The sequence below is a fragment of the Mauremys mutica genome, chromosome 14 (assembly GCF_020497125.1).
Source record: "Mauremys mutica isolate MM-2020 ecotype Southern chromosome 14, ASM2049712v1, whole genome shotgun sequence".
Taxonomy (NCBI): domain Eukaryota; kingdom Metazoa; phylum Chordata; order Testudines; family Geoemydidae; genus Mauremys; species Mauremys mutica.
The window spans coordinates 42,883,507-42,907,707 of record NC_059085.1 but is presented as its reverse complement, the minus strand read 5'-3'; the positions used below and the strand labels follow the sequence as shown (position 1 = coordinate 42,907,707).

The 24,201-nt window shown below is 49.8% G+C and overlaps 1 protein-coding gene across 4 annotated transcripts in view; it reads left to right on the top strand.

Moving 5' to 3' along the window:
• The window catches only part of ANKRD11 (ankyrin repeat domain 11), a 224,688-nt gene extending 207,985 nt beyond the window's left edge, over positions 1 to 16,703 (top strand). For all 4 annotated transcript variants that reach the window (XM_044986830.1, XM_044986831.1, XM_044986832.1 and 1 more), the window contains 5 exons: positions 216 to 6,934; positions 12,458 to 12,556; positions 12,644 to 12,787; positions 14,080 to 14,172; positions 15,466 to 16,703. In XM_044986830.1, coding sequence (XP_044842765.1) covers positions 216 to 6,934; positions 12,458 to 12,556; positions 12,644 to 12,787; positions 14,080 to 14,172; positions 15,466 to 15,651 — 7,241 coding nt within the window. In that variant the 3' untranslated portion in view covers positions 15,652 to 16,703. The remainder of the gene's footprint in view (positions 1 to 215; positions 6,935 to 12,457; positions 12,557 to 12,643; positions 12,788 to 14,079; positions 14,173 to 15,465) is intronic.
• Positions 16,704 to 24,201: the final 7,498 nt, after the last annotated feature.

Genomic DNA, 24,201 nt, shown 5'->3' with positions numbered 1-24,201 from the left:
TATTTTCAATTGCATCCTACATAGTTTTGAAACTACTTGGGTATTCTTTCCAAAGGAATGTTAAGCTCACTCTAGGCTCAGCCAAGATGTCTGCTGTGTTCAATGTGTGGGAAAGGAGACTGCTAGCTTGGGATTTCAGAGGAGGCCTGAAGAATGCATATTTCTCCTGAAACCAACCTACAGGGGTAATGCTTTATGCTCTTTTTTCCTCACAGAGAGCTCGGAGGAGGAGGACGCCCCTTCATTTGCACCTTCCAGCTCCGTCGATGGCAATAACACAGACTCCGAGTTTGAAAAAGGCTTGAAACATAAGACCAAGAGTCAAGAGCCCCCCAAAACAATCACGCCGGTGAAGGATGAATATGAATTTGATGAGGACGATGAGCAGGACAGAGTCCCGCCTGTCGACGACAAGCATTTGCTGAAGAAGGATTACAGGAAGGAGACTAAAGCAAACAGTTTTATTTCCATACCCAAAATGGAAGTAAAAACCTATACTAAAAATAACACACTGACACCAAAGAAAGCTGCCCATCGCATCCTGTCAGACACGTCGGACGAAGAGGACACCGGGGTGGCTGTGGGGACTGGCGAGAAGCTGAGACTCTCGACTCACTCGATACTGCCCAGCAACAAGACTCGAGAGCCCTCCAACACCAAGCAACAGAAGGAGAAGAATAAAGTGAAAAAGAAGCGGAAAAAGGAGACAAAGAGCAAAGAAGTTCGGTTTGGCAAAAAAAATGACAAATTTTGTTCCTCTGAATCAGAGAGTGAAAATTTGGAGAGTGAGGAGGATGATAGAGACTCTGTGCACAGCTCTAGCTGTGTAAAGGACTCTAGGCTAGTGCTAAAGGAATCCTCCTTGTTCAACTCTCTGTCGGCCTCTTCCACCTCTTCTCATGGGAGTTTAGCTTCACAGAAACATAACCCTAATCTTACAGACCAGCACTCCAAGCACTGGAGGACAGACAATTGGAAAACCATATCTTCTCCGGCATGGTCCGATGTCAGTTCCTTGTCAGACTCCACAAGGACGAGACTGACGAGTGAATCAGATTATACGTCGGAGGATTCGAGCTTACAGTCATTAAAGCCAGTGAGAAAGAAGCAGGAGCACAAAAAGAAAAATAATTCTCACAATACTGTCTCCGAGAAGAAGAATTCATTCCATGCCAGTGTGGACGGAGCAATTCCAAAGCTGGATAAGGAGGGGAAGATTGTTAAAAAACATAAAACGAAACACAAACACAAAAACAAAGAGAAGGGACAATGCCCGGTCAGCCAAGACATTAAAATAATCAAAACTTTTTCTTTTGAATATGAGGACTCTAAGCAAAAGCCTGACAAGGGTTTGATAGAGACTGAAAGTCCAAGTGAAAATAAATTAAAAGTGTTAAAACATGAGCGAGAACACTGTAAGAAGGAAGAAAAGCTACTGAAAAGTAAATTGGAGGAGAAGGACTGGTTGTTTAAAGATGAGACTGGAAAAGCCTCCAAAGAAGAGAAATCGTTAAAAAAAGTCAAAGAGGGGAATAAAGACATCAGCAAATTTTTCAGAGAGGAGAAGTCGAGTAAAGAGAAACCCATAAAGGAGAAGTCTCCCAAAGAGGAGAAACCTAGAATACACAAGGAGGAGAGAAAGAAAAAATCAAAGGACAAGCAGTCAAAATCTGAAAAGAAGAATGATCTGAAGGAGGAGAAAATTACTAAATCGGAGAAAGAAAAAACCTTCAAAGAGGAAAAAGAAAAATGTAAAAAAGAAAAAGTTTACAAAGAGGAGCCTGGATTTGATGAGTTTAGTAACAAAAGCCAATTACTGGAAAGTGAGGACACAAAATTCAGCCTTTCGGATGATCAGCAAGAGAGATGGTTTTCTGATTTGTCATTTGATTCATCCTTTGATTTCAAAGGCGAGGATAGCTGGGATTCTCCAGTGACAGACTTCAGGGAGATTAAAAATGACGGCATGGCAAAACTAATCATAGAAACAGTGAAGGAAGAAATTAAAGATAAGAAAAAGGAGACTAAAACCAAGGAAAAGAGAGAATGCAATGAAAAACGCAATGAAAAGGAAACATTCTTAAAAAAGAGAGAGCGAGAAAGCATCGACAAAAACCCTGAGAAGAAAAAGGACCAAACTGAAAAGCATAAAGTCACTCCTAGTTATCTGCCTGAAAAGGACAAGAAAAGGAAAGATTCTGCAGAAAGCGTTAAAGAGAGAAAGGAAAAAGATCCAGGTGAAATCAACAAAGAGCGAAAAGATTCCTCTGATAGCTGTAAAGACCGAAAGGACATAAAAATTAAACAAGAGGAGCCCTATCGAGATGAGTTTAAAGAATATGGTTGTGAAACATTATTCAAGGAGAAATCCGACCCTGAATTCAGTGGAAAAAATGTGGAGAGTGGGGAAAGGCACCATTCAGGGAAAGATAAGGAGAAGAAAGATGCTCCTGATAAGGACAAGAAAGAGAAACTGAAACCAGAAAAATATAAGGAGAAATCCAAAGAAGTAGATAAAGAGAAAAATGAAAAAGTTGTTGCTGAGAAAAACCAGAAAGACAAAGAACTGGATAAAAGCTTTAAAGAGAAGAAAGATACTAAGGAGAAATACAAGGATCTGCATAACAAAGACAAAGAAAGGAAGACTTCTTTTGACTATATCAAAGAGAAGAAAGAGAAAAACTTCTCTGGAGATAGAGAGGACTTCTCTGAGAAAAGAGATGAGAAAAAAGGAAAAGAGAAGAGCTGGTACAGCATCGCAGATATCTTCACAGATGAAAGCGAAGATGAGAAGGACGACTACAGTGGATTCAAAATTGGTGAGGCCGTTGGGAGTGAATTGCATCGAATGGACAGTCTACAAGAAAAAGATGATAGCATGGCTGCTGAAAAGGAACTTTATCTTGCCGACAAGCACAGAAAGTACTCTTCCGACAGGCAACATTCAGGAGAGAAACAGAAAGATAAAGACTCTAAAGAGAAGAAAAAGGATAAAGGATTAGCAGAAAGTGGGAAGGAGAAAAAAGAGAAGAGTTTCTTTGAAAAACACAAAGAGAAGAAGGATAAAGATCCTGTCGAGAAGTATAAAGACAGGAAAGACAGAACCTCAGTAGACTCCACCCAAGAAAAGAAAAACAAGCAAAAGCTCCCTGAAAAGGCCGAAAAGAAGCATGCTGCAGAGGAGAAGGTAAAAAACAAGCATAAGGAAAAGATGGATAAAGACCATTCCAAAGAAAAGAAGTCTTCAAAAGGAGGCGAGACAGAGAAGAGCTTGTTGGAAAAATTGGAGGAGGAGGCCCTCAATGAATATAGAGATGACTCCAATGATAAAATAAGTGAGATTTCTTCTGATAGCTTCACAGACCGAGGACAAGATCCAGGACTAACCAACCTATTTGAGTCTTCTAACCTTTCTCTTATGGATGCCTCTGAGGAAAAGTATAAAGATTCTCTTCCTTTGCCCTGCTTGCAAGACAAACTCAAGGAGAAGGAAAGGCACAGGCATTCCTCATCTTCATCAAAGAAAAGTCATGAGAAAGAGAAAGCAAAGAAGGAAAAAACAGAGAAAAAAGAGAAAATGGATGAATTTAAAGACTCCAGCAACAGAAAAGATTCCAATCAGTATGAAAAAGAATTCTCTGTGGATGGGGAGACTTTTGGCATTTCCTACAGCATGAAAGCAGAAGTTGAGGAAGAACTGGACAAAAACACTGACTATTTGTTTTCTGAAAAGAAAGATAAAAATGATCCTGAGAGAGAGCTCTCAAAGAAGGCTGAAAAGGAAAAGACTTATGGTTCCAGTACCATCAGCACAGTCAAAGAGAAGAAGAAGAGAGAAAAACACAAGGAAAAATGGAAGGATGAAAAGGAAAAGCATAGAGACAAACATACAGATGGATTCTTTAAACATCACAAAGATGAGACAAAGTCTGTGGTTAAAGACAAGGACAGCCCTCAAGTTATCACATTCAAAGATAAATCAAAGGAGGAGAACCTCAAATTTAGTGAAACCAAACTGAAGGAGAAACTCAAGGAAAACCAAGAGAAAGACAAAACAGAGTCTCTAAAGATCAGTAATGGAAATGATAAAATAACATTGTCCAAAGATGGTGGTAAGAAAGATAACAGGCCTAGAGAGAAGCTTCTGGGTGATGGTGATCTAATGATGACCAGCTTTGAGAGGATGCTGAGCCAAAAAGACCTGGAAATTGAGGAGCGCCACAAAAGACACAAAGAGAGAATGAAGCAAATGGAAAAGATGCGGCACAGATCTGGAGATCCCAAATTAAAAGATAAAATTAAAACCTCTGAAGAGATGCGTAAGAGGAGTCTGGATTTGACCACAAAGAAACCACTAGCACTAGATACTCAGCTAAAGGACAAAAAGCTCAAAGAACTAGGTCCACTGACTCCCATATTGTCACCAGATAATAAGCCACAGCCTGCTGTGGGGACAGATTCAAAAGACTGGATAACTGGCCCTCAGCTGAAAGAAATTTTACCTGCTTCTCCCAGGCCAGATCAGAACAGGCCGACAGGTGTTCCAGCTCCAGCTTCTGTAGTTTCTTGTCCAAGCTATGAAGAAGTGATGCAGACACCAAGAACTCCTTCGTGCAGCAATGAAGATTACACAGATTTGATGTTTGATTGTGCTGACTCTCAGCACTCTCTGCCCATATCCACAATGTCCATGAATGCATGTTCTCCATCCTTTTTTGACAGATATTCAAATGCTTCAAGTGGACTCCCCGACAATCCAAGTCAGACTCCAACAAGGACAATACCCTCCACAAACCTTTATCGTTCAATCTCTGTGGATATAAGAAGGGTCCCTGAAGATGAGTTCAGTGCTGGAGACAAGTTTTTCAGGCAGCAAAGTGTCCCAGCAACATCAAATTATGATTCTCCAGTGCAGCATTTGATGGAGGAAAAAGTCCCTCTTCCTTCTGTTCCTCCAGAAAAGTTTCAATGTATGTCTCCAGGGTATTATTCACCTGACTATGGAATTCCATCACCTAAAGTAGAAACTTTGCATTGTGCGCCTGTTGGCAATGTTGTCCAATCACCTGAAAGCATCTTTTCTGGTTTACAAGCAAAATCCTCCCCCTCTCATAGAGACGAGCTGCTTGCACCTTCTGTAGAAAGTGCTCTTCCCCCTGATCTTGGCATGCCTTTGGATGCCACAGAAGAGCAGCAAGCCACTGCTTCTATTTTGCCACCAGAGTCTACCTTTTTACCACCTATTGAAGAAAACCATTTTAGTTCAGCTATTTCAGAGCAGAACAATATGGACTGGGATAACCCTCCTTCCAGAAACCCTGATCCTCCTATGCCTCCTAGCTTAATTGGTAATCCATCTGACCACCCTGTCAGTTGGTCAGTGGGATCGGAACTTCTAATGAAATCTCCCCAGAGGTTCCCTGAATCCCCTAAGCCATTCTGTTCACTGGACCCAATACATCCTGCACCCGTGCCCTTTATTTCTACAGATTCTCCATACCCAGTTTCTCCTATTTCATATCCATTGTCAGTATCTGAACCAGGGCTTGATGAAATAAAGGAAGATGCTGAAGAAGCAGTTCCAGGAGAAATGGCAACTGCAGAAGAGCAAGCGCCTTACATGTCCCCTACTAGACTAGACACTTTCTTCAGTAACTGCAAGCCTCTTCCAGAAGAAACACCTGAGATGCCTTCAGAACCCCCTTGCATGCCGACAGAAACTCAGGCAGAGGCTGTTAACACTCTGGAAAACAGGTACTTGGAAAACAGTAGCGTTGCACCTGTAAACTCGGAAGAGCCAGTAACGTGGCCTGATCCATTCACAAACTCAGAAGATGACTTAGACCTTGGTCCCTTCTCGTTACCGGAATTGCCGCTCCAAGCTAAAGATGTTCCAGATGCTGAAATGACTGAAGTGGCACCGATTGAAGAAAGCTCAGTAGCTGCCCCGGAAGTCTTAAATACTGGGGTCATAAACGTGAGTGTGTCTGTCGCAGCTTCCAGTGAGCAGGAGGAGCTACCACCTAATCAGCCAAGTAACTTACTGGCTGTGGAACCAGAGCCACAACCTGAGGAACAAAAATTGGAAGTGACTGCACCAGAAACTACCTCGGAAGCATTGAATGTACCAGAAGAGAGAAGATTAGACGAGTCCGAGGCACAGAGTTTTCAACAGACTGCATCAATAGAGCTTGCTCAGCCAGAGAAACAAGAGGCAGAAACAAACCATGAAGAACTGCCCTCATCAAACTGTGCAGCGGAGAGTGGATCTCAAAGCAGCTTGGCACAAGCAAACACTGCTGAGAGTGGGGTCGTGCAAGACAGTGCTGCAGTACGAAGTGGGAGCCAAGTCTCTTCCACCCAGACAGACACACCCCAAGGGACTACTCCAGTAGAAACCATAGAGCCAATACAAAAACCAGTAGCAGAAGTTTCCAAACCACCCAAAATAGAAGAGATCCCACAACGAATTACCAGGAACCGGGCTCAGATGCTGGCCAATCAAAATAAACAGAACACTGCACCTTCTGAGAAAGAATTTCCTCCAGTTTCTGCACCTTCCACACGTGCAAAAGGGCGAGTGACGGAGGAAGACGATGCTCAAGCCCAACATCCGCGTAAACGCAGGTTCCAGCGTTCCAGCCAGCAGCTACAGCAGCAGATTAACACGTCCACCCAGCAGACGAGAGAGATGATACAGCAAACGCTGGCAGCGATTGTAGATGCCATAAAACTGGACGACATTGAGCCCTATCACAGTGACAGATCAAACCCATACTTTGAGTATCTTCAGATCAGGAAAAAGATTGAAGAGAAGAGGAAAATCCTCTGCTACATCACTCCCCAAGCTCCCCAGTGTTACGCTGAATATGTCACCTACACAGGGTCCTACCTGCTGGATGGCAAGCCACTAAGCAAGCTTCACATTCCAGTGGTGAGTTACCCTCACTATTTCTTCTCCTGGCTCCATTCTCTGTATGAAACAATAAAACGGAAATGCTACAGATATAGCCAAGTCAAGCCTGGGTGTCCTCCAACATAGTCGAAGCACAGTTCTGTGTTAGTCAAGGTGGGACCCCAGCTGTGTCCCTGGCTTTAGAATGCCTTTGGAACACACTTAAGATTACAAAATTGAGCCTTGCTATAAGGACAACTGTATTATCAATGGGTTTTGCTGTATTTGTATAGACAAGACTTTTAAACAGTGCTTAGGAACTCAAGATTTGGAACCTTAGATTGTGTTCATATGAAGCCAATGGATTTGAAAGCCAGAAAGCAAAACTGCTTTTCTAAGCAGTATACTAACTAGGTATTGCAACTGTAAGACCATAAGCAGGAGCAGGGCCGTCCCTGCAAGTGGGCAGTACGGGCGGCGGCCTGACAAAGGGGGCGCCCTGCGCAGGGTTTGCCTGATTCCTGCCTGACCTGCTGAGAGCCAGCTGGGCTGGCGGAGGGACCCAAGCTGCAGGGGGGCAGTTGGATGAAGAGCTGAGCCAGGTGACTTCTCCGGAGCAGGGGTGTCCTGCCCAGCCACACACCGCCCCTGTTCCACTGCCTTGTGCACCCGCTGCTGCTCCTGTTTTCCCCCTGCCCTATTTCTCCCTGGAGCCCCTGGCCACTCCGGACTGGGAGCATCCTCCTGTCTGCTGTGCAAGGGGTGGGGGCTGATATTGGGGTGTCCCCCTCCCCCTGTCTGTGTACCCGGTCTCCCCTGAGCTGGGGTGACGGGACAAGGGGAATCTGTGTGCTGCTGCTGCCTCCTCCTTGGGTCCAGCAGCAGCTGCTTATGTCTGAACAAGTCTGCAGATCCTTGATCCTGAGTGCTTTCTTAAAGAGACAATGCACACACACACTATCACACACTCCCCTCAACACACACACCAGGGCTTCCTACATCCAGGTCACTTTCAGGAGTAGCAGGCCAGTGGGGGAGTGAAGCGAGCAACAATGCCAGCTGCTTCATCACTGCATCCAGGTCAGTTTTCCCATGCGGGTGCAGGAGGGGGGGTGCAGGGATTAGGGGTGCAGGAGGAGGGGCAGGGGTTGCGGTGAAGGCACAGGGCAGGGGTTGGGGTGCAGGAGGGAGGTGCAGGGGTAGAGGTGAAGGGGGGTGCAGGGATTAGGGGCCCAGGAAGGGGCAGGGGTTGGGGTGAAGGGGGCACAGGGCGGGGGTTAGGGGCACAGGAGGAGGGGCAGGGGCTGGGGTGAAGGGGGCACAGGGCAGGGGTTAGGGGCACAGGAGGAGGGGCAGGGGCTGGGGTGAAGGGGGCACAGGGTGGGGGTTAGGGGCCCAGGAAGGGGCAGGGCTTGGGGTGAAGGGGGCACAGGGTGGGGGTTAGGGGCACAGGAGGAGGGGCAGGGCGTGGGGTGAAGGGGGCACAGGGTGGGGGTTAGGGGCCCAGGAAGGGGCAGGGCTTGGGGTGAAGGGGACACAGGGCGGGGGTTAGGGGCACAGGAGGAGGGGCAGGGGCTGGGGTGAAGGGGACACAGGGCAGGGGTTAGGGGCACAGGAGGAGGGGCAGGGGCTGGGGTGAAGGGGACACAGGGCAGGGGTTAGGGGCACAGGAGGAGGGGCAGGGGCTGGGGTGAAGGGGACACAGGGCAGGGGTTAGGGGCACAGGAGGAGGGGCAGGGGCTGGGGTGAAGGGGACACAGGGCGGGGGTTAGGGGCACAGGAGGGGGTGCAGGGATATGGGGTGCAGGAGGAACAGTGTAGGGATTAGGGTGCAGGAGGGGACAGGGGTTAGGGATGAGGGGAGGGTGGAGATCCCATGGGGGCCAGTGGCACCAAAATGCAAGTTCTCCCAGAGTGCCGTTCTCCCTAAGGCTGGCCCTGAGCAGAAGATAGCGACTCTTCACTTCTGCCTTTTATTTTACCAAGGCTCCAGCGTGTGAGTGGCCAATAGTGGTGACCCCTTGGCAGTGGGAACAGCTATTTCTCTGACAGTTCCACTGAGCGAGTTTGTCAGTGCAAATGCACCACTAGACTAACACTTCCAGTCAGGAAATACAGGCTCCCAGCCTCCAGGGAGGTGGTTCTGGATTTGACTAACGTGAAATTCCATGTCCTGCTGTAGTTAATGGAGAATACCGCAGTTGGTGGAACCTTCCTTCTTTCCTCCCCAGAGCAGTGCTGGGTTCTGTACAAGTGCATGCGTTGGGAGGCTTTCACTTCATTAGCATAAGCTTTATTGAAATAAAATATTACACTGGGCCTCCCTTTGGGGAGTGTAAACAGTTTTCCCTGCCTGAAACACAACACTCCAAGGAAGTCATTGGGAAATGGTCCCACATTCTTACCATTTGAAAGTTGTGGTTCTAGTAGTCAGTGAACTGGCAGGAGACGTCTGGCAGGGCTCTACCTGTTTCATGGGAAGTTGAATTCTCTCCTCCAGCATATTCCACAAGGAACGTGAGGAATGAGAACAAGGGCCGGCTCCTGCAATGAGCTGCCTGCACCTGCCTGGCGCCCTGTTGAAATCACTGGGGCTCAGCACAAAAGTTTGTCAGCATCCATTTTCTTGCAGGATCAGGGCCTGAATTGATGCACATCTTATCTGCTGTGAAATCGTGCACATTATAGGTGGCAAGTACACCTGTTTGTCCCAAAGAAGAGCCGCCACCTAGCTTTCTACTCTGCAAGGCACCCTGTTCTCTGTGTGTGATTGGGCCCGTAGTGTGAACAGGAAAAGACTCTAGGGGTACGTCTACACTACGGGATTATTCCGATTTTACATAAACCGGTTTAGTAAAACAGATTGTATAAAATCGAGTGCACGCGGCCACACTAAGCACATTAATTCGGCAGTGTGCATCCACGGTCTGAGGCTAGCATCGATTTCTGGAGCGTTGCACTGTGGGTAGCTATTCCGTAGCTATCCCATAGTTCCCGCAGCCTCCCCCGCCCCTTGGAATTCTGGGTTGAGATCCCAGTGCCTGATGGGGCAAAAATCATTGTCGCGGGTGGTTCTGGGTAAATGTTGTCAGTCACTCCTTCCTCTGGGAAAGCAACGGCAGAGAATCATTTCGCGCCCTTTTTCCCTGGATTGCCCTGGCAGACGCCATTAGCATGGCAACCACGGAGCCTGTTTTGCCTTTTGTCACTGTCACCGTATGTGTACTAGATGCCGCTGACAGAGGCGATTCAACAGCGCTACACAGCAGCATTCATTTGCTTTTGCATGATAGCAGAGATGGTTATCAGCCGTTCTGTACCATCTGCTTCCATTCTAAATTGACAATGAGATGATGGTTACCAGTCCTTCTGTACTGTACTCTCTGCTGCTATCATGGGTGCCCCTGGCTGAGGTCGGCCAGGGGCGCAAAAGACAAAAATGGGAATGACTCCCCGAGTCAATCCCTCCTTTATGGTATCTAAAAATAGAATCAGTCCTGCCTAGAGTATGGGGCAAGTGTACTAGAGAACCAGTGTATCAGAGAACCAGAGAGCACAGCCGCTCCGTGTCAGATCCCGCAGAAATGATGAGCTGCATGCCATTCACAGGGGGTGCCCCTGCAACAACCCCACCTGTTGCTTCCCTCCTCCCCCAGCCTTCCTGGGCTACCGTGGCAGTGTCCCCCCCATTTGTGTGATGAAGTAATAAAGAATGCAAGAATAAGAAACAGTGACTTGTTAGTGAGATAAAATGAGAGGAAGGCAGCCTCCAGCTGCTATGATAGTCCAGACAGGACATTAAGCAGTGTGGGGGAGAGGAGCCCAGCATCCCGCTGCTATGATAGTCCAGGCAGTACAGAATCTTTTCTTTACACATGAAGGGTGGGGGCTGATGGAGCTCAGCCCCCTGTTGCTATGATGAAGACGGTTACCAGCCGTTCTGTACCATCTACTGGGAAGTAGTAGCACTCATGGGCTGATGATGAGGACGGATACCAGTCCTTCTGTACTGCACCATCTGCCACAAGGCTGATGATGACGACGGATATCAGTCATATTGTACCATCAACCACCAAGGAGGGGGGGCGAGGATGCTACAGTTCACTGCCGCAGCATCGCGTCTACCAGCAGCATTCAGTACACATAGGGTGACATTTAAAAGAGTCAAGAGATTATTTTTTTCCCTTTTCCTTGTGGGGGTGGGGGGTAAATTGATGAGCTATGCCCTGAACCACCGCGGACAATGTGTTTGACCCTACAGGCATTGGGAGCTCAGCCAAGAATGCAAATGCTTTTCGGAGACTGCAGGAACTGTGGGATAGCTTGAGTCCTCAGTCCCCCCTTCCTCCCTCCATGAGCATCCATTTGATTCTTTGGCTTTCCGTTACGCTTATCACACAGCAGCGTCCTGAGTCCCTGCTGTGCCCTCTGTCTGGAGATTTTTTTTAAATGCTTTGGAATTTCGTCATCTGTAACGGAGCTCTGATAGAACAGATTTGTCTGCCCATACAGCGATCACATCCATACGGTCCATGCTGGAGCTCTTTTTTTGGATTTGGGACTGCATCGCCACCCGTGCAGATCGGAGCTCCACGCTGGGCAAACAGGAAATGATATTCAAAAGTTCGCAGGTCTTTTCCTGTCTACCTGGCCACTGCATCTGAGTTCTGATTGCTGTCCAGAGCGGTCACAGTGGTGCACTGTGGGATACCGCCCGGAGGCCAATACCGTCGATTTGCGGCCACACTAACCCTAATCCGATATGGTAATACCGATATTAGCGCTACTCCTCTCGTTGGGGAGGAGTACAGAAACCGGTTTAAAGAGCCCTTTATATCGCTTTAAAGGGCCTCTTAGTGTGGACGGGTGCAGCGTTAAATCGGTTTAACGCTCCTAAAATCGGTTTAAACGCGTAGTGTAGACCAGGCCTAGGATTCTAGCCCAAACTCTGCTCTACATCAGTCTTTTCCCGTGCACACTGCAAAGCCAAAGTTGTGTTGAAATATGGACACGCCTCACTGTGTGCTGCCCACCATGAGCCCAACATGCTTCACATGTCCTCATGCCGTTCGTTCACCAGATGAGCTCAAAGTGCTTCACAGAGTGTCTTTGTGACGCTCCGAAGGGGTGGGTGGTTAAAGCATGTGGCGATGGAAGCCTCAGCCACAAGAGCCGTGCTCACCTCTGCAGCGCCTCTTCCCCTGCTTTGCACTCCCCCACCCTGCCCGGTCACAGCCAGCTGGAGGGGATTGTCCTTTGCCTCCCACCTGCATGGGAAGGCCTCCTCCACTACTACACTGGCACAGCTCCGTCTCCCTGGCAACTGAATGATTTGGCAACACATCATCAGCCTGAGGGCGATCATTGTGTAGTCACACTCAAAGCCTGGGCCCCTGTGCAGCAGCTGAGAGCGCTGGCCCCGCTCCTGAAGGGACAGCAAGCTCCAAAGCAATTTCAAAGGGTGAGCAGCAGCAGCCTTGGGAAGCCATCTCCATGCCGCTCAGCGTGAATCCGGCAGGTGTCCCCGTTGGTAACAGTTTGTGCCTTTCTGTGTGTCTGTAGATCGCGCCCCCTCCGTCGCTCGCGGACCCCCTGAAGGAACTCTTCAAGCAGCAGGAGGCCGTGAGAGGGAAGCTGCGGCTCCAGCACAGCATAGAGCGGGTAACGGAGATTCCTGCGGGGGCGAATGGTGCTTGAGAAATGACGGGCACGCGTCACTCACTGGGGCACTGTCTCCTTTTTCCTCAGGAGAAGCTGATTGTTTCATGCGAACAGGAGATCTTAAGAGTTCACTGCCGGGCAGCGAGAACCATTGCTAACCAGGCAGTGCCCTTCAGTGCTTGCACCATGCTGCTGGACTCCGAGGTCTATAACATGCCTCTAGAAAATCAGGTCAGTGGCCATCTTCAGAGTGGTTACATGTGTCTCAAAGGGCCCTTTGTGCAGCTGCCCACGTGGGATGTGCTTTCCAGAGTGATGAGTGTAGGGAGGCCTTAATGTGCTTCCCACCCACGTACCTACAACTCCCTTCCCCCACACACTGGTGTGATGTGGGAGATCTCACAGCATGTCCTGCTGTTGATTAATCTGACTCGTTTGCCAGAGGGTCCAAGTCACAAGTTCAGCTGTCCAGTGGGGGGGCAAAGAAATGTCTGTGACTGACATACAGGACCCAGCATGATATGCCTGTTTAAAGATAGCAATGGCCCCTGATCTGTCTGCAGGCTGCAAAGCCCCCTCTGTGTCTCCTTGTGAGCAGAACCATCTGCACGTGAGAGAGGTTTATTTCGGTACGTTCCGTGCAGCTGTTCCACGAGCCCCAGTTGTTTTGCACAGAGAACAGAAATCTATGAAATGACTTTCTTAGAGAAGACTGGCTTTGAAAAGCAAAACTGCACTGCACAGCCCACAGAGATGGGCTTTTTTCCTTTGATTCCACGTAGTGTGGAGCTGGAAAAAGCTGAGAAGGACTAGCATAGAAAATGAGTCAGACTTCAGCAGCCTGTAGTATTGTTCAGCTTCATAAGAATTTAAAATTAGCTGAAGTAGGATAGAGCGATTACATTAGCACCTCCTGCTGGCCGGAAGCTTTGTAGCTGCACCACTAACCTGCCAGAAAGCTGTCATCTCTGTAGAAAGCACACTGCTGCATTGCAGAAGCTGATTCCTGTGCTGCAGACAGTATAGTGGCATTCATTAGTGATCCAGCATATTGATCCATGCATCTGATTTACCTCTCAGCATTTCCCAGGACAAAAAGGAAAAAACATTATGGAAATCTCCATGTAGAAGACATTATGAGCTGGGGCACAAGTTCAAGGACTCGGTGAGCTGCAGGTGTTCCGTTCGCAAAGGAAAGAACTGAATGAGTTTAATATGAACAGATTCTCAGCTCCAGCTCCATGTGGGGAAGGCAAGGAGGGAGCTTGTGTGTTTAGCATCCACCACTCAGGCTGAAACCTCTAGCAACGTGCTGTGAAAGCAGCACAGAGCTGCATAGCCCATTATTCCTCCCTGCTGGTGCACTTCTGGCTACTTCAGACCCACCACTCTTCTTTCTTCCAGGAGTGTGGTGGGTTTGTGTGCATGTGGGGAGTGGAGGGGTTTGCACCTGTCTGATAGGCTATTTATTTTATTGATATGTTTTAACTGTGTAATTCCCCTTTGTGCTGTTCCCTGTGCAGGGAGATGAAAACAAATCAGTCAGAGATCGTTTCAATGCTCGCCAGTTTATTTCCTGGTTACAAGATGTGGATGACAAATATGATCGAATGAAGGTGAGAGCTGCGTGACCCTGCTGTTCCTTGGGGGTTCCAGTGCACTGGGTTTGCAGCATTTCCAGGAGTCAGGAGCGGATGTTGCTAATCTGTAACCTGCTTGGGATATTCTGATTGGCATTTGAAAGGTGAAATGTGGGAGGGTTTCAGTTTCTCCTGTGACAGGGGTTGCTGATCTAGTCAGTCAGTGCAATTCCTACAGTGAGCCAGAGGCAGCTGTCCCAGAGCAAAGGCCCTAAACCCTGCTTTCCTGCGTGGCAGCGTGAGTCACTGCTGCTAGGCACCTGGGAGATTTGTGGTTTCCAGAAATCTCTGCTAAGGGCAAGGAGCCCCTGGGAGACAGCGTTGTGAGCAGTTCTAAATGCCACAGCTTGCAGTACACGTCCCCATTCCCAGTGCCATGCAGAGAGCAGTCCCTGCTGCGAGCTAGGCAAGGACAGGCTCTCTGCTGCTCTGCAGATGGGCAAAACGAGGCAGACAGAGTAAGGCTGCGGCAGAATTCCTGACTCAGCCCTGTGCTCGTTCCTTCAGGCCACACAGGTTCCTCTTTTCCATGTTGTTTGGTCTGCCAAGCAATAGCCAGCTGCTGCACGCTGGCTGGCTGGCTGGAAGTCCCTTAGGTAGATTTTCTGTCTAAGATACTTCCATGGCCCCCGCACAATCTGTAATGTATTCATCCTCACAGCACGGCTTGCTGCAGAGCAGTGCTATTGCCCCATTTCACAGATAGGAACTGAGGCACAGACACTTACCCTAGGTCACAGAGACGGAGCAGGGACTTGAACCCGGGTCCCAGGCGAGTGCCCTAATCAGTGAGCCACCCCTTCCTCTCTTGCTTCCTTCATCTTTCACGCAGAGGTGGAGACTGCAGGTCGCAGTATGCAGTGCTGCACATTGGTTGGGCCTGTATCACCATGTAAAGGTGACAGCCACAACCGAGCTGCAGCATTTGGCCTGTGTTCATCCAGCACTTCACACTGGCTACCTCCAGGGCTAAAAATGGTTCTAATTTGGCCTGTTGTTCCGAGGTCTTACAGCACCTCTGGAGGAGTGGGGCCCTCTCAAAATCCTGTTCGACAGACTGTTTTCCAAGCGTATATTTCCTTCCGACAAGGACACCCAGTGTCCGCTGTAGAGCCTGTCCCTGGCTGGGAATGTCTGTCCAACAGGATAGCTGCAAACTCCATTGCCTTGCCGCCAGAGTGCAGTTGTTCAGTACAGTCAAGTGATTGTCGTCTTGTCTCTTCTCTCCCATGAACCCCCGTCTCCGCTGGGCGTTCGGTTCTGGTGCAGACATGCCTGCTAATGCGACAGCAGCATGAAGCCGCTGCCTTGAACGCGGTGCAGCGAATGGAGTGGCAGCTGAAGGTTCAAGAGCTGGATCCAGCTGGGCATAAATCCCTCTGCGTGAACGAGGTTCCCTCGTTCTATGTGCCAATGGTTGACGTTAACGATGACTTTGTGCTCTTGCCGGCATGACAATACAAAACCAGGAGACATTCTCCCTGAAAACTGGCAAGGGCGGGAGCCCTCCGAGGACGGATGCTCGAGCTCACATTCATCCTTACCACTTGCTGATGAATCTCTGGTCAGAGGAGGAGGAAGCATCTATCGGCAGAAAACAAAACAGTAAGAAAAATAATTGCACTTTCTTCACGACGTCTCCCTCACTTCTGGACTGATCACAGCTACGCCAGGCAGCAGGAGTGGGGGAACGCATCTCCTTTCAAACCGGTTGCTGCAGCAGAGGGCAGCCAGCCTGCACACAGCAGTGAGCGTCTGAACGGACAAGGGGGAGAGAGACTGACGGAGGCAGGGAGGAGAAAAGGTTCAAGGACACGTGGATTGCAGAAGCTGCTGAGCAGGGCCAGCACCCATGCAGTTCATGTACGTGTGAACATGGCGATTTCAAGCTCTTTGTTTTCCATTTGTCCGCAGATCTCCTCTCGGAGAAGCTGCAGAGGAGACAGTGGGTTTTTTATATTTCTCGTTCCATCCTGGTTACGGCACAAATTAAAAGCAAAACTAAAAGGAAGCATCCAGCTTTCCCAGCTGCGATTCTGGAGGTGCAAACGGCTGCAGCTCCGGACCCCGGACGCCTTCCGAGTCGTCATAAAGTAGCTGCTCGTCACCACGTTTGGATGAGTGAGGAGGCACCTGGCACGTTATGCACACGTGACTAGTACGGTGAGTGTCTACCGTGAAAATGGTGACGCAGAGCAAGGACTTTGCCGATCATGTTTTTAATGGAGTAAAATCCATGTGGTTTATATATATTTTTTTCCTTTAATCTTGGGCATTTTGTTTCTCTTTCTGAGAACATAACTTGAAAACACTACAGAGCCAATACTCATATAAAGAAAATTGTATCCCATAAATGCTGTACAGTTTTTATATACATTAACAATGTACTTTTGCTGCCTTCTAGATAATTTATTTTGCAACACATTACTGCACAGTTGTAAATAACTTATGTACTGTAACATCACTTTCAGTTATGTGTAAAGAAATAAATAAATTAATTAAAATTATCTTTGTATGTATAGTTCACCCTAGGCAGCACTTTCCCTCTCAAGGAAAAAACTAAGGGCCAAAATGGTGTGCAGTGTTCAGTATTTCAAACCCGCCCCTGGGATTCAGGCCTTGCAGGCTCACTCGATCTGCAGTCCGTGCTGTGGAGATCTCCGAGCGTCTCGTTTTTCCCTTTCCCCTGCCCTTTTGAGTTCAGTGGAGTGGGGAGGCCCCTGCACAGATTCGGAAGCTGGGCGTCCGATTTAACGAGGGGGTGGGGACGGGAGGAAGAAGGGAGAATCCCACCCTGACACATGCTAGCTTGGGGCCTAGAGGAATTCAGAAGATGTTACTTGCCCGTCTGGGCTGAGAGAGAGACAGTTTGCCCCATTTCCTCAGCCTGAGCTGCTGTAATCTGGGGAGCCCGTGATTCAGAGCCACATGGCGTAGGGAAGGCGAGGCAGTCGGGTGGTGCCTGTAGCCATTCCAGTGCGCTGTTAGTATTGTGAGTGCTGGGTAAGGAAGCCGGTTGCTCTCTAAGTCATTTATGGAAATAAACCACCACAGCTGGGAAGGTAACCGTGAGGGTGAGCTGGGGCCAAAAGATTCTCTGGCGCCACTGCAAGCTGCAGCCATTGGGTACCCAGCACCACTTCGCTTGTGGGATCCTTTCTGCCTCGGTTTTCAGGGTGTGCTGGATACGCTGCCAGGCGTTAACGAGCAGGCTGGGGCCTAGCTGTGATTTTGATCCCGCTCCATTGGCCCAACACTGCAGCAGGGTCCAAACATCCGGTGTGGCGCTGTTGGCCCTTGTCTGAGGCTTCAGTTAGCTGTGGCCAGCAGGGGGCGCACTGTGCAGGGAGATGCACACACCCGCCTGGAGTATTGCCTGTGGTGTGGCCGGCAGGGCTTCCGCTCACTTCTGAGAGTCGGAATGAGCTGCTGTTCTGGGTTAGTCAGGACTAAAGTGTGCTTGATGCAGACTAGCTGATCAGGTTGGGAAGGTGACTAATTAGAGATTGAAGGAACACACCCCTGCATCCCACAGCCTGTCTGGAGGCCACCTTCACCATGGCACTGGGAGCGCAGATTCCAGCCTGCCCTGTTCTGCAGGCTTGTTCCTGGTGTTGGGGATGTTGCACCCTCGCAGAAGCCAGCTGTCTGTCTCTGGTCTTGAGAGCAAAAGCTCTTAGTTGAGGAGCCAGAGCCCGGCAGGAGGCATTCCTCGGTTGTGTGCTCAAAAACCTCCTTTGGTACCACTCTGCCAGCCACAGCGAGGAGGGGCTGTCCCTGGAGAGGCTGGGGGGAGATTGCTCAGAATTAAGCCCTCTGGGGCATGGGGGCGTTTCTAATTGTGTATTTAAGGAAAGATTGTCCTCCAGCTCAGCTGGGGTGCGCACTGCATTGTCTGGTTTGGAGCGCTGGATTTGAACAGCCGCAGTCAGTAGGGAGAGAAGTGAAATTGTCACGTCAGCTGGGATGCTGGGTGTTTCTGCTGCTCTATTGCTGGGTGGTGGCCCCATGGCCGGTTCCAGAGAGGATTGTATTTGTTGAATGTGTGGCTGTCAGTGAAGTAATAATGGAGACTGGACCTAATGCAGCTGGCAGTGTTTGTACCCAAGCACAGACATACAGGATGTGGCTGGAGGCCTCTTCCATGCCCTCTGGTCCTCGCTCCCACCTCACTCCATACGGTCTGGGCATGTCGGCCAGCCAGCCCTGCTCCCTTTGCAACTGCAACAACTGGACTCTTTCCGTCTGCAGTGACCCAGGCAGGATACTGCTAAAACACACTAGCTCAAATAATCCTGCGTGAAATGAACAGGAAACATGGGCACTAGCACAGTGGGGGGCTGGGTGTCCCCTGAGTGTGCTGCACCTCGTGCCCTGACGGGCTGGAGGGGGGTGCATGGACAGACACCCATGCACTTGGAGGCGGTTTTTAAATGTTGCCAGGTGCATGTGCTAGGCAAAGTCCACTCCAGACACCATTTAAATTCCTGTTCAGCTTCCCCTCCTCTCCTGGTGCCTGCGCTGCTGTGGGAGCAGGGGAGGAGCTGTGACTAATTCAATGTGAGGGCTGCCTCCAGCTCCGCTCCCCTGGCCTCTTTCCCCTCCTGTGTACTTTGGGGTGAGCAGCCTAGATGGCAAAGCTGTGGCATCTGAAGCCAAGGCTCACCCAGTGCTTTGGGACCTGGGCTGCTCCCCCAGATAACATGGCAGGGGGAAGTCCGGAGTGGAATCAGTCTCGCATTTAGCTAGTGGAGAAGCCAAAGCCCAGTGGAGGAGGAGCAGCAGCGACAGCAGTTCTGGCACCTAGAGAGTCGGAGAAGCTACCAAATTGGGCATTTCCCCTTGCTCAGCACTCTACATTCAAATTCTCACTCCGTCACCCACTGGCGTTTTAAACAGCTTGTGTTATGGAGTGACCTGATTACTTGAGCTGGGAACCACGCAGCCTTGCAGCCTGCCGGGTCACCGCTTTCCTCCAGGCTGCTTCAGAAAAGCCAGCTGAAGCACATTCCTGTAAGGGGATTTTCCCCACTAACTTGTTGAATTAGCACCCTCAGCCTGGTGGGGGCTGGGATTCCGAATCCCAGCATCACATCACACGCTGGGATTGTTTTGGAGAGTTGGAAAGACTGATGGGGCCAGATTCTTGGCTGGTGTAACTGCACTGGCTTCATTAGGCTTACCCCAGTGAGGAATGAGGCTTGTTGCATGCAAAGCTAATGAGGCGAGTGATCTGTCACAGCAACTAGTTTCTTCTAACTACATTGCGTTAGTGACTTAAGAAATGAAATCCCTAGCTCCCTTCCTAAGGCTGTACGGTGACACGGACAGGCTGTTCCCGGCCGTGTACAGCGTTGGTGCTTGGCGCCATCTCGCCATGCCGCTGTGGTGTGTCAACGCGAGTTTTCTCTGTCTGTGCAGTGCACAAACCTGTCGGAGGGTGTCCTGGGCTGAGTGACTGGTACAGTGCAGGAGGGAGGAGGCTGCTCTGTGCTGTGGAATGTATCGATGGCCTACAGAGGGTCAGGATCTGTAGCACCCCTGGATGTATTCGGAATGTTTTTTAATTTAAACATGGAGTCCTTTTGCTACTTTCCTCTCCCTTTCAGGGCTAGGCTTTGCCTGATGCAGTGGCTGGTTTTCTCCACTGGTATGGCCAGCTAAATTGCAGCACACGCTTTCCATGCAAGGGGAGGGGAATTGATAGGCCCGCCAATGCTCCTGCTCTGTGGGGAGGATACAGGAATGCTTTTCTTTCTCTAGAACACAGGAATATGGCCACAAATAACACTTTATTAATTTCAAGTCCAGTTCTTTCTTTTGTTAAATAACCATCAATTAATCTGTATAAGCATGGAGAGACCTTTAATCAGCAATTTAAAGCAACAATAGCAAAAGCATTGTATTATCTTTGACACCTGTGCTCCGTGGATTCAAGTCTCAACCGTGTAAATTTCCCTCCTTGTAATGCTTCTATGAGACTGTATATAAATGTAAATAGCTCACAGGTCAATTCACACCCTTCTGTTTGTACTAGTCCAACTTGCGTAGTATGTGGGGTAAAACAGCGGCAAGGTTGCGTTGTCTGTAATGTAACAATGTCATTTTTTTTACAATGTAGTTTGTGTACATATTGTTTGGCAGTGCTGGTGCTGCCGATGCCACCGCTCTGCCATGACACTGCTGTCCTTTCGCTGTACAACTTCCTGCAGACAGAGACAAAGTGAATACAAATGTTATTTTCTACAGTTGCATGTACAGAGATGAGCGCCAGAGAGATGCTGTTGTCCCTCAAAGATAATGTTCGTAAATAAATTTAAAAAAAAACACACAAAAAAAAGGAAAGCTTGTTTGTGAATTTCTGCCAGCTCATCTTCCCGAGGCCGGGTTTTCTGTTACTGTTTCATACCCGTTCAGCTTCAATGTTCCAGGAGTACCCAGTGGCTTCAGCTCCAGGCAACCATTCAGTGTCTGGGGCAGGGACACCATCTGTTTGTACAGCTCCCAGCACAGTAGGTTCTCTGGGTACTACTGGAATGCAAACAATCATCCCTCCACAGGGAACTTGCCTGGGGGTAAAGTCCTGAGCCATCACAAGGGGGTGCCGGATTACTGTACCTACAGCCTGCATCTCCTCAGATAACCCCCCAACTACTCTCTCTATAAACACAGGGCCAAAAGCAGCCCCACTCAGTGGAGTTGCACCAGCTTAGGCCAGCGCTGAATCTGGCCCATAGGGACGATTCTGATCAGAGGCCTACAAGGAGCTAGCTCCCTCCACAGCTTAGTCACTGCTGCCCTGATCAGCAGCTCCGTCTCTTCCAGGTTTTCAGAAAGTCTTCTATGCAGTCAGCCCACTACAGGGAAAGACACCAAGCCTGGGATTAAGACCCATGGGTCCCACCTGCTGGGGCAGTGCCCTATTGGAGTTCCTTGAGCGCAGCCACCTCTTCAGGAAGCTGCAGCTGAACCAGTCAGTGATTGCTGGACACACACAATTGAACCACACAGCCGAGTCAGTGTTGCACAGTTCCAACTGGCCCCTAGGTGTCACCAGTGCTCCACACAAGCCCCCTGAACCTCCTGCTCCACAACACCGCGCCCACCTGGAAGCCAAGCTAAAGTTCTGCACCCTACCAGGCCACGCATCTTGCTGGACATGGACACTGTGAATTCCTAAATGTCTCCCAGTCTGTAGCTATGGATCTGGAGGGGGCGGGGAGCCAGAAACAAGGGAGTTTCTTACCTTATGGTCTGTGTGTGACTCGTACATGTCACTTATGGACCATCCACACGGACAAAGCCTTGAAGAACTAGTAGTTTCCTAGGCAGAGACTTCCCAAGTGTTTTGTGTAGTGGGATGGAGCAGGTGCAGGAACAGACACGCCGCAGCCCACCTGGACCATAATCCCATTTCCTTCAGCTTTTTTAACTGATACAGAATGTTGAGATGTCACAACCCGGATGTCTGTGGCAAGCCTTTGTTACCAGTGCCGTTTTCTAATCCTGCTCAGATCCTGGCAGTGCAAAGGGGAACCCTTCACCTACCCTGCTTCAGAGACATCTTAGAGCAGGGGTCTCAAGCTGGGGGTCGGGACCCCTCGGGGTCACGAGGTTATTACAAGGGGGAGTCATGAACTGTCAACCTGCACCCCAAACCCCGCTTTGCCTCCAGCATTTATAATGGTGTTAAATTAAAACCACTTGTTGATATATTTATAGGGGGGGGGTCGCACTCAGAGGCTTGCTGTGTGGGAGGGGTCACCAGCACCATAGTTCGAGAATCACTGTCTTAGAGCATGAAACCCCTTGGCAATTATTAGATTAAAAGGGTCCATAATGTAAATTTGTGTTTTCCCCGTTGTTGGCACCACCAACCTCCAAATTTAGCCAGGGTTACAGCTCCTCACCCCCAAGAGCTGCCTGGCTTTCCTGTTCTTTGGCCATTCCTAACTCCATCTAGTTAGCAGTAAAGGTTTTCTTTAAAGCGGGTGCTTTCATTAAAGCCTTTTTCCTCTCAGTAATGCTCCTCTGTGCAGTGCCACAGCTTTGTCCCAGGAGAGATGACTACGTGCCACTCTCCTAGTATTTTAGTGCCACTGCAAGAAAGGCTGGCAGGGTGCATAATAATGAACAAGACTTTCCTCTCCGTCATGCTCCCAGCTCCCCACTAGCTCTGGGAGAGGGAACCTTTCACTGAACCAAGTAGACTTGCATTGCATTGTGGGAGGACAAACAGCGTCATGGGAAGGAACTGAGAGAAAAGGCAAACACAGCAGGGAGGAGATAAGGCAGAATGGGAAGGGAGGGGCGGGGCGGATGTAAATATTAGTCAAGGTGTTCAGCAGCTTAGACCTGGTGAATGGTGCCAGGCTGCATTTTTATTGCAAAGTCCCATTTGATCTACTTAAACCTCTCAGCATCAATCTACCTGTAGCACCCAATTAATTGGCCCCAGAGCCAAGCCTTAGGCTGAACGCCTGTGTGTGCTGATTGACCCAGCCTCTGCAACATGGGGCTTGGGCAGTGGGCACCCCACACACCCCTCAACCTGCTGAGACCCACCCACCTGTGAGCAGAACGCTTCAAAGGCTGTGAAAGGAGGAATTCAGCTCATCAGCCTGCAGACTTTCACTTACCACAGAGCTTCTCCCTGGGACAGCAAAGGTTGGGTGCCCGGCCCCGGGGCTGCCTCTGCCCAAAGGAACCACACACAAGGGCCCCCTGGGCTTTTCCTTCCTTCATCCATGAGCCCTCACTGCCCTTCCTGCAGTGGCAAGACCTCGTCAGCAGCACTGAACTGCACTGATCCTGGGCTCCCAGATGCATCCACCTTAAAGCTCTTACCTGGCACAACATCTCCAAAGCCAGTTTGCAGCCCAGAAATCCAGGGCCATGATTGTTCTCAGAAGGTGCCATGAGCCCCATTCTGCACATAACTGCCAGTGTGCAATGCAGAAGCTGGCCCCACCAGTCCCTTTCGGTGGGTCCTACTCCTGGCAACGTATGTTGGTGTGAAGGCCGCCCAGCTAACCAGAGTACCAAGCAAGCTACCTAAGGAAGCCTGTTTAGATTGCAAGCTCTGTAGAGGGAATACCCATTGTTTGTGCAGTGCCTGGTACAATGGAGTCCCCATCTCAGCTGGGCTACCTAGACAGTGTCAGACAAATCTCACAGTGTTCCCAGCCCCCAGCTGCACAGATGAGGCAGTACACAAAGGGTCGCCCCAGTAGGCCTGTTAGTGCTGGGATTCATAGAGCCCCAGGCAAGGGAATAAAGCAGGAAATGCTCTGAGGGTGCAGGCCCGTCCCCTTCCAGCCATGAGGGGCACCGCTGAGATTCATTAGTGGTATTGCAGTAGCACCTAGCGGTCTCAGCCCCATGGCGCTAGGTGCTGTACAGAAAGGCCTGCCCCAAGGTGTTTACAAGCTAAGTGTCAGACAACAGCTGGAGCCAGACAGATGGGGGGGGGGGGGCACAAGGTAACTCTGAGAAGACTAAGCTAAATAATACCATTCCCATGAATCACTAGGGGCCAGATCCTCAAAGGGCGGTAGGTGCTGAACTGCCATGGAAATCAATGGGAAGTTGGCACCCGACTTGCTCGGCGGAGCGGGGCCTGGCTGAGACACGTCCCGGAGGTTGCCAGCAGAGGAGGCAGGAGTGCTGGGAGTGGCGCCATTATGGGGAATTACTGGCCTCCACGGAGCCTGACTGTATTTACTCCCTGGGTTAATGGAGAGGGGCTGGGCCCATTGCAATCTGGTGGATGGAGGGGAGAGCTCTGGCCCCAGCACCCTGCCTGCCCTAGCATCCCCCTCTGCTTATCTAGCTGCGGGCGAGGGGGGGCCCAGCCGGGGGGGGGGTGCAGGCAGGGGAATTACCACCCCCCTTAGGAGCAACCTCCAGCTCCCAAGGACTTCGAAGCCACAAGCTGCTCCTCCCGCAGGCGGGCTGGGGCTGCTGTCTGCTGGGCCAGGGGCCGGCTCTGCCCGGGCCCTTATC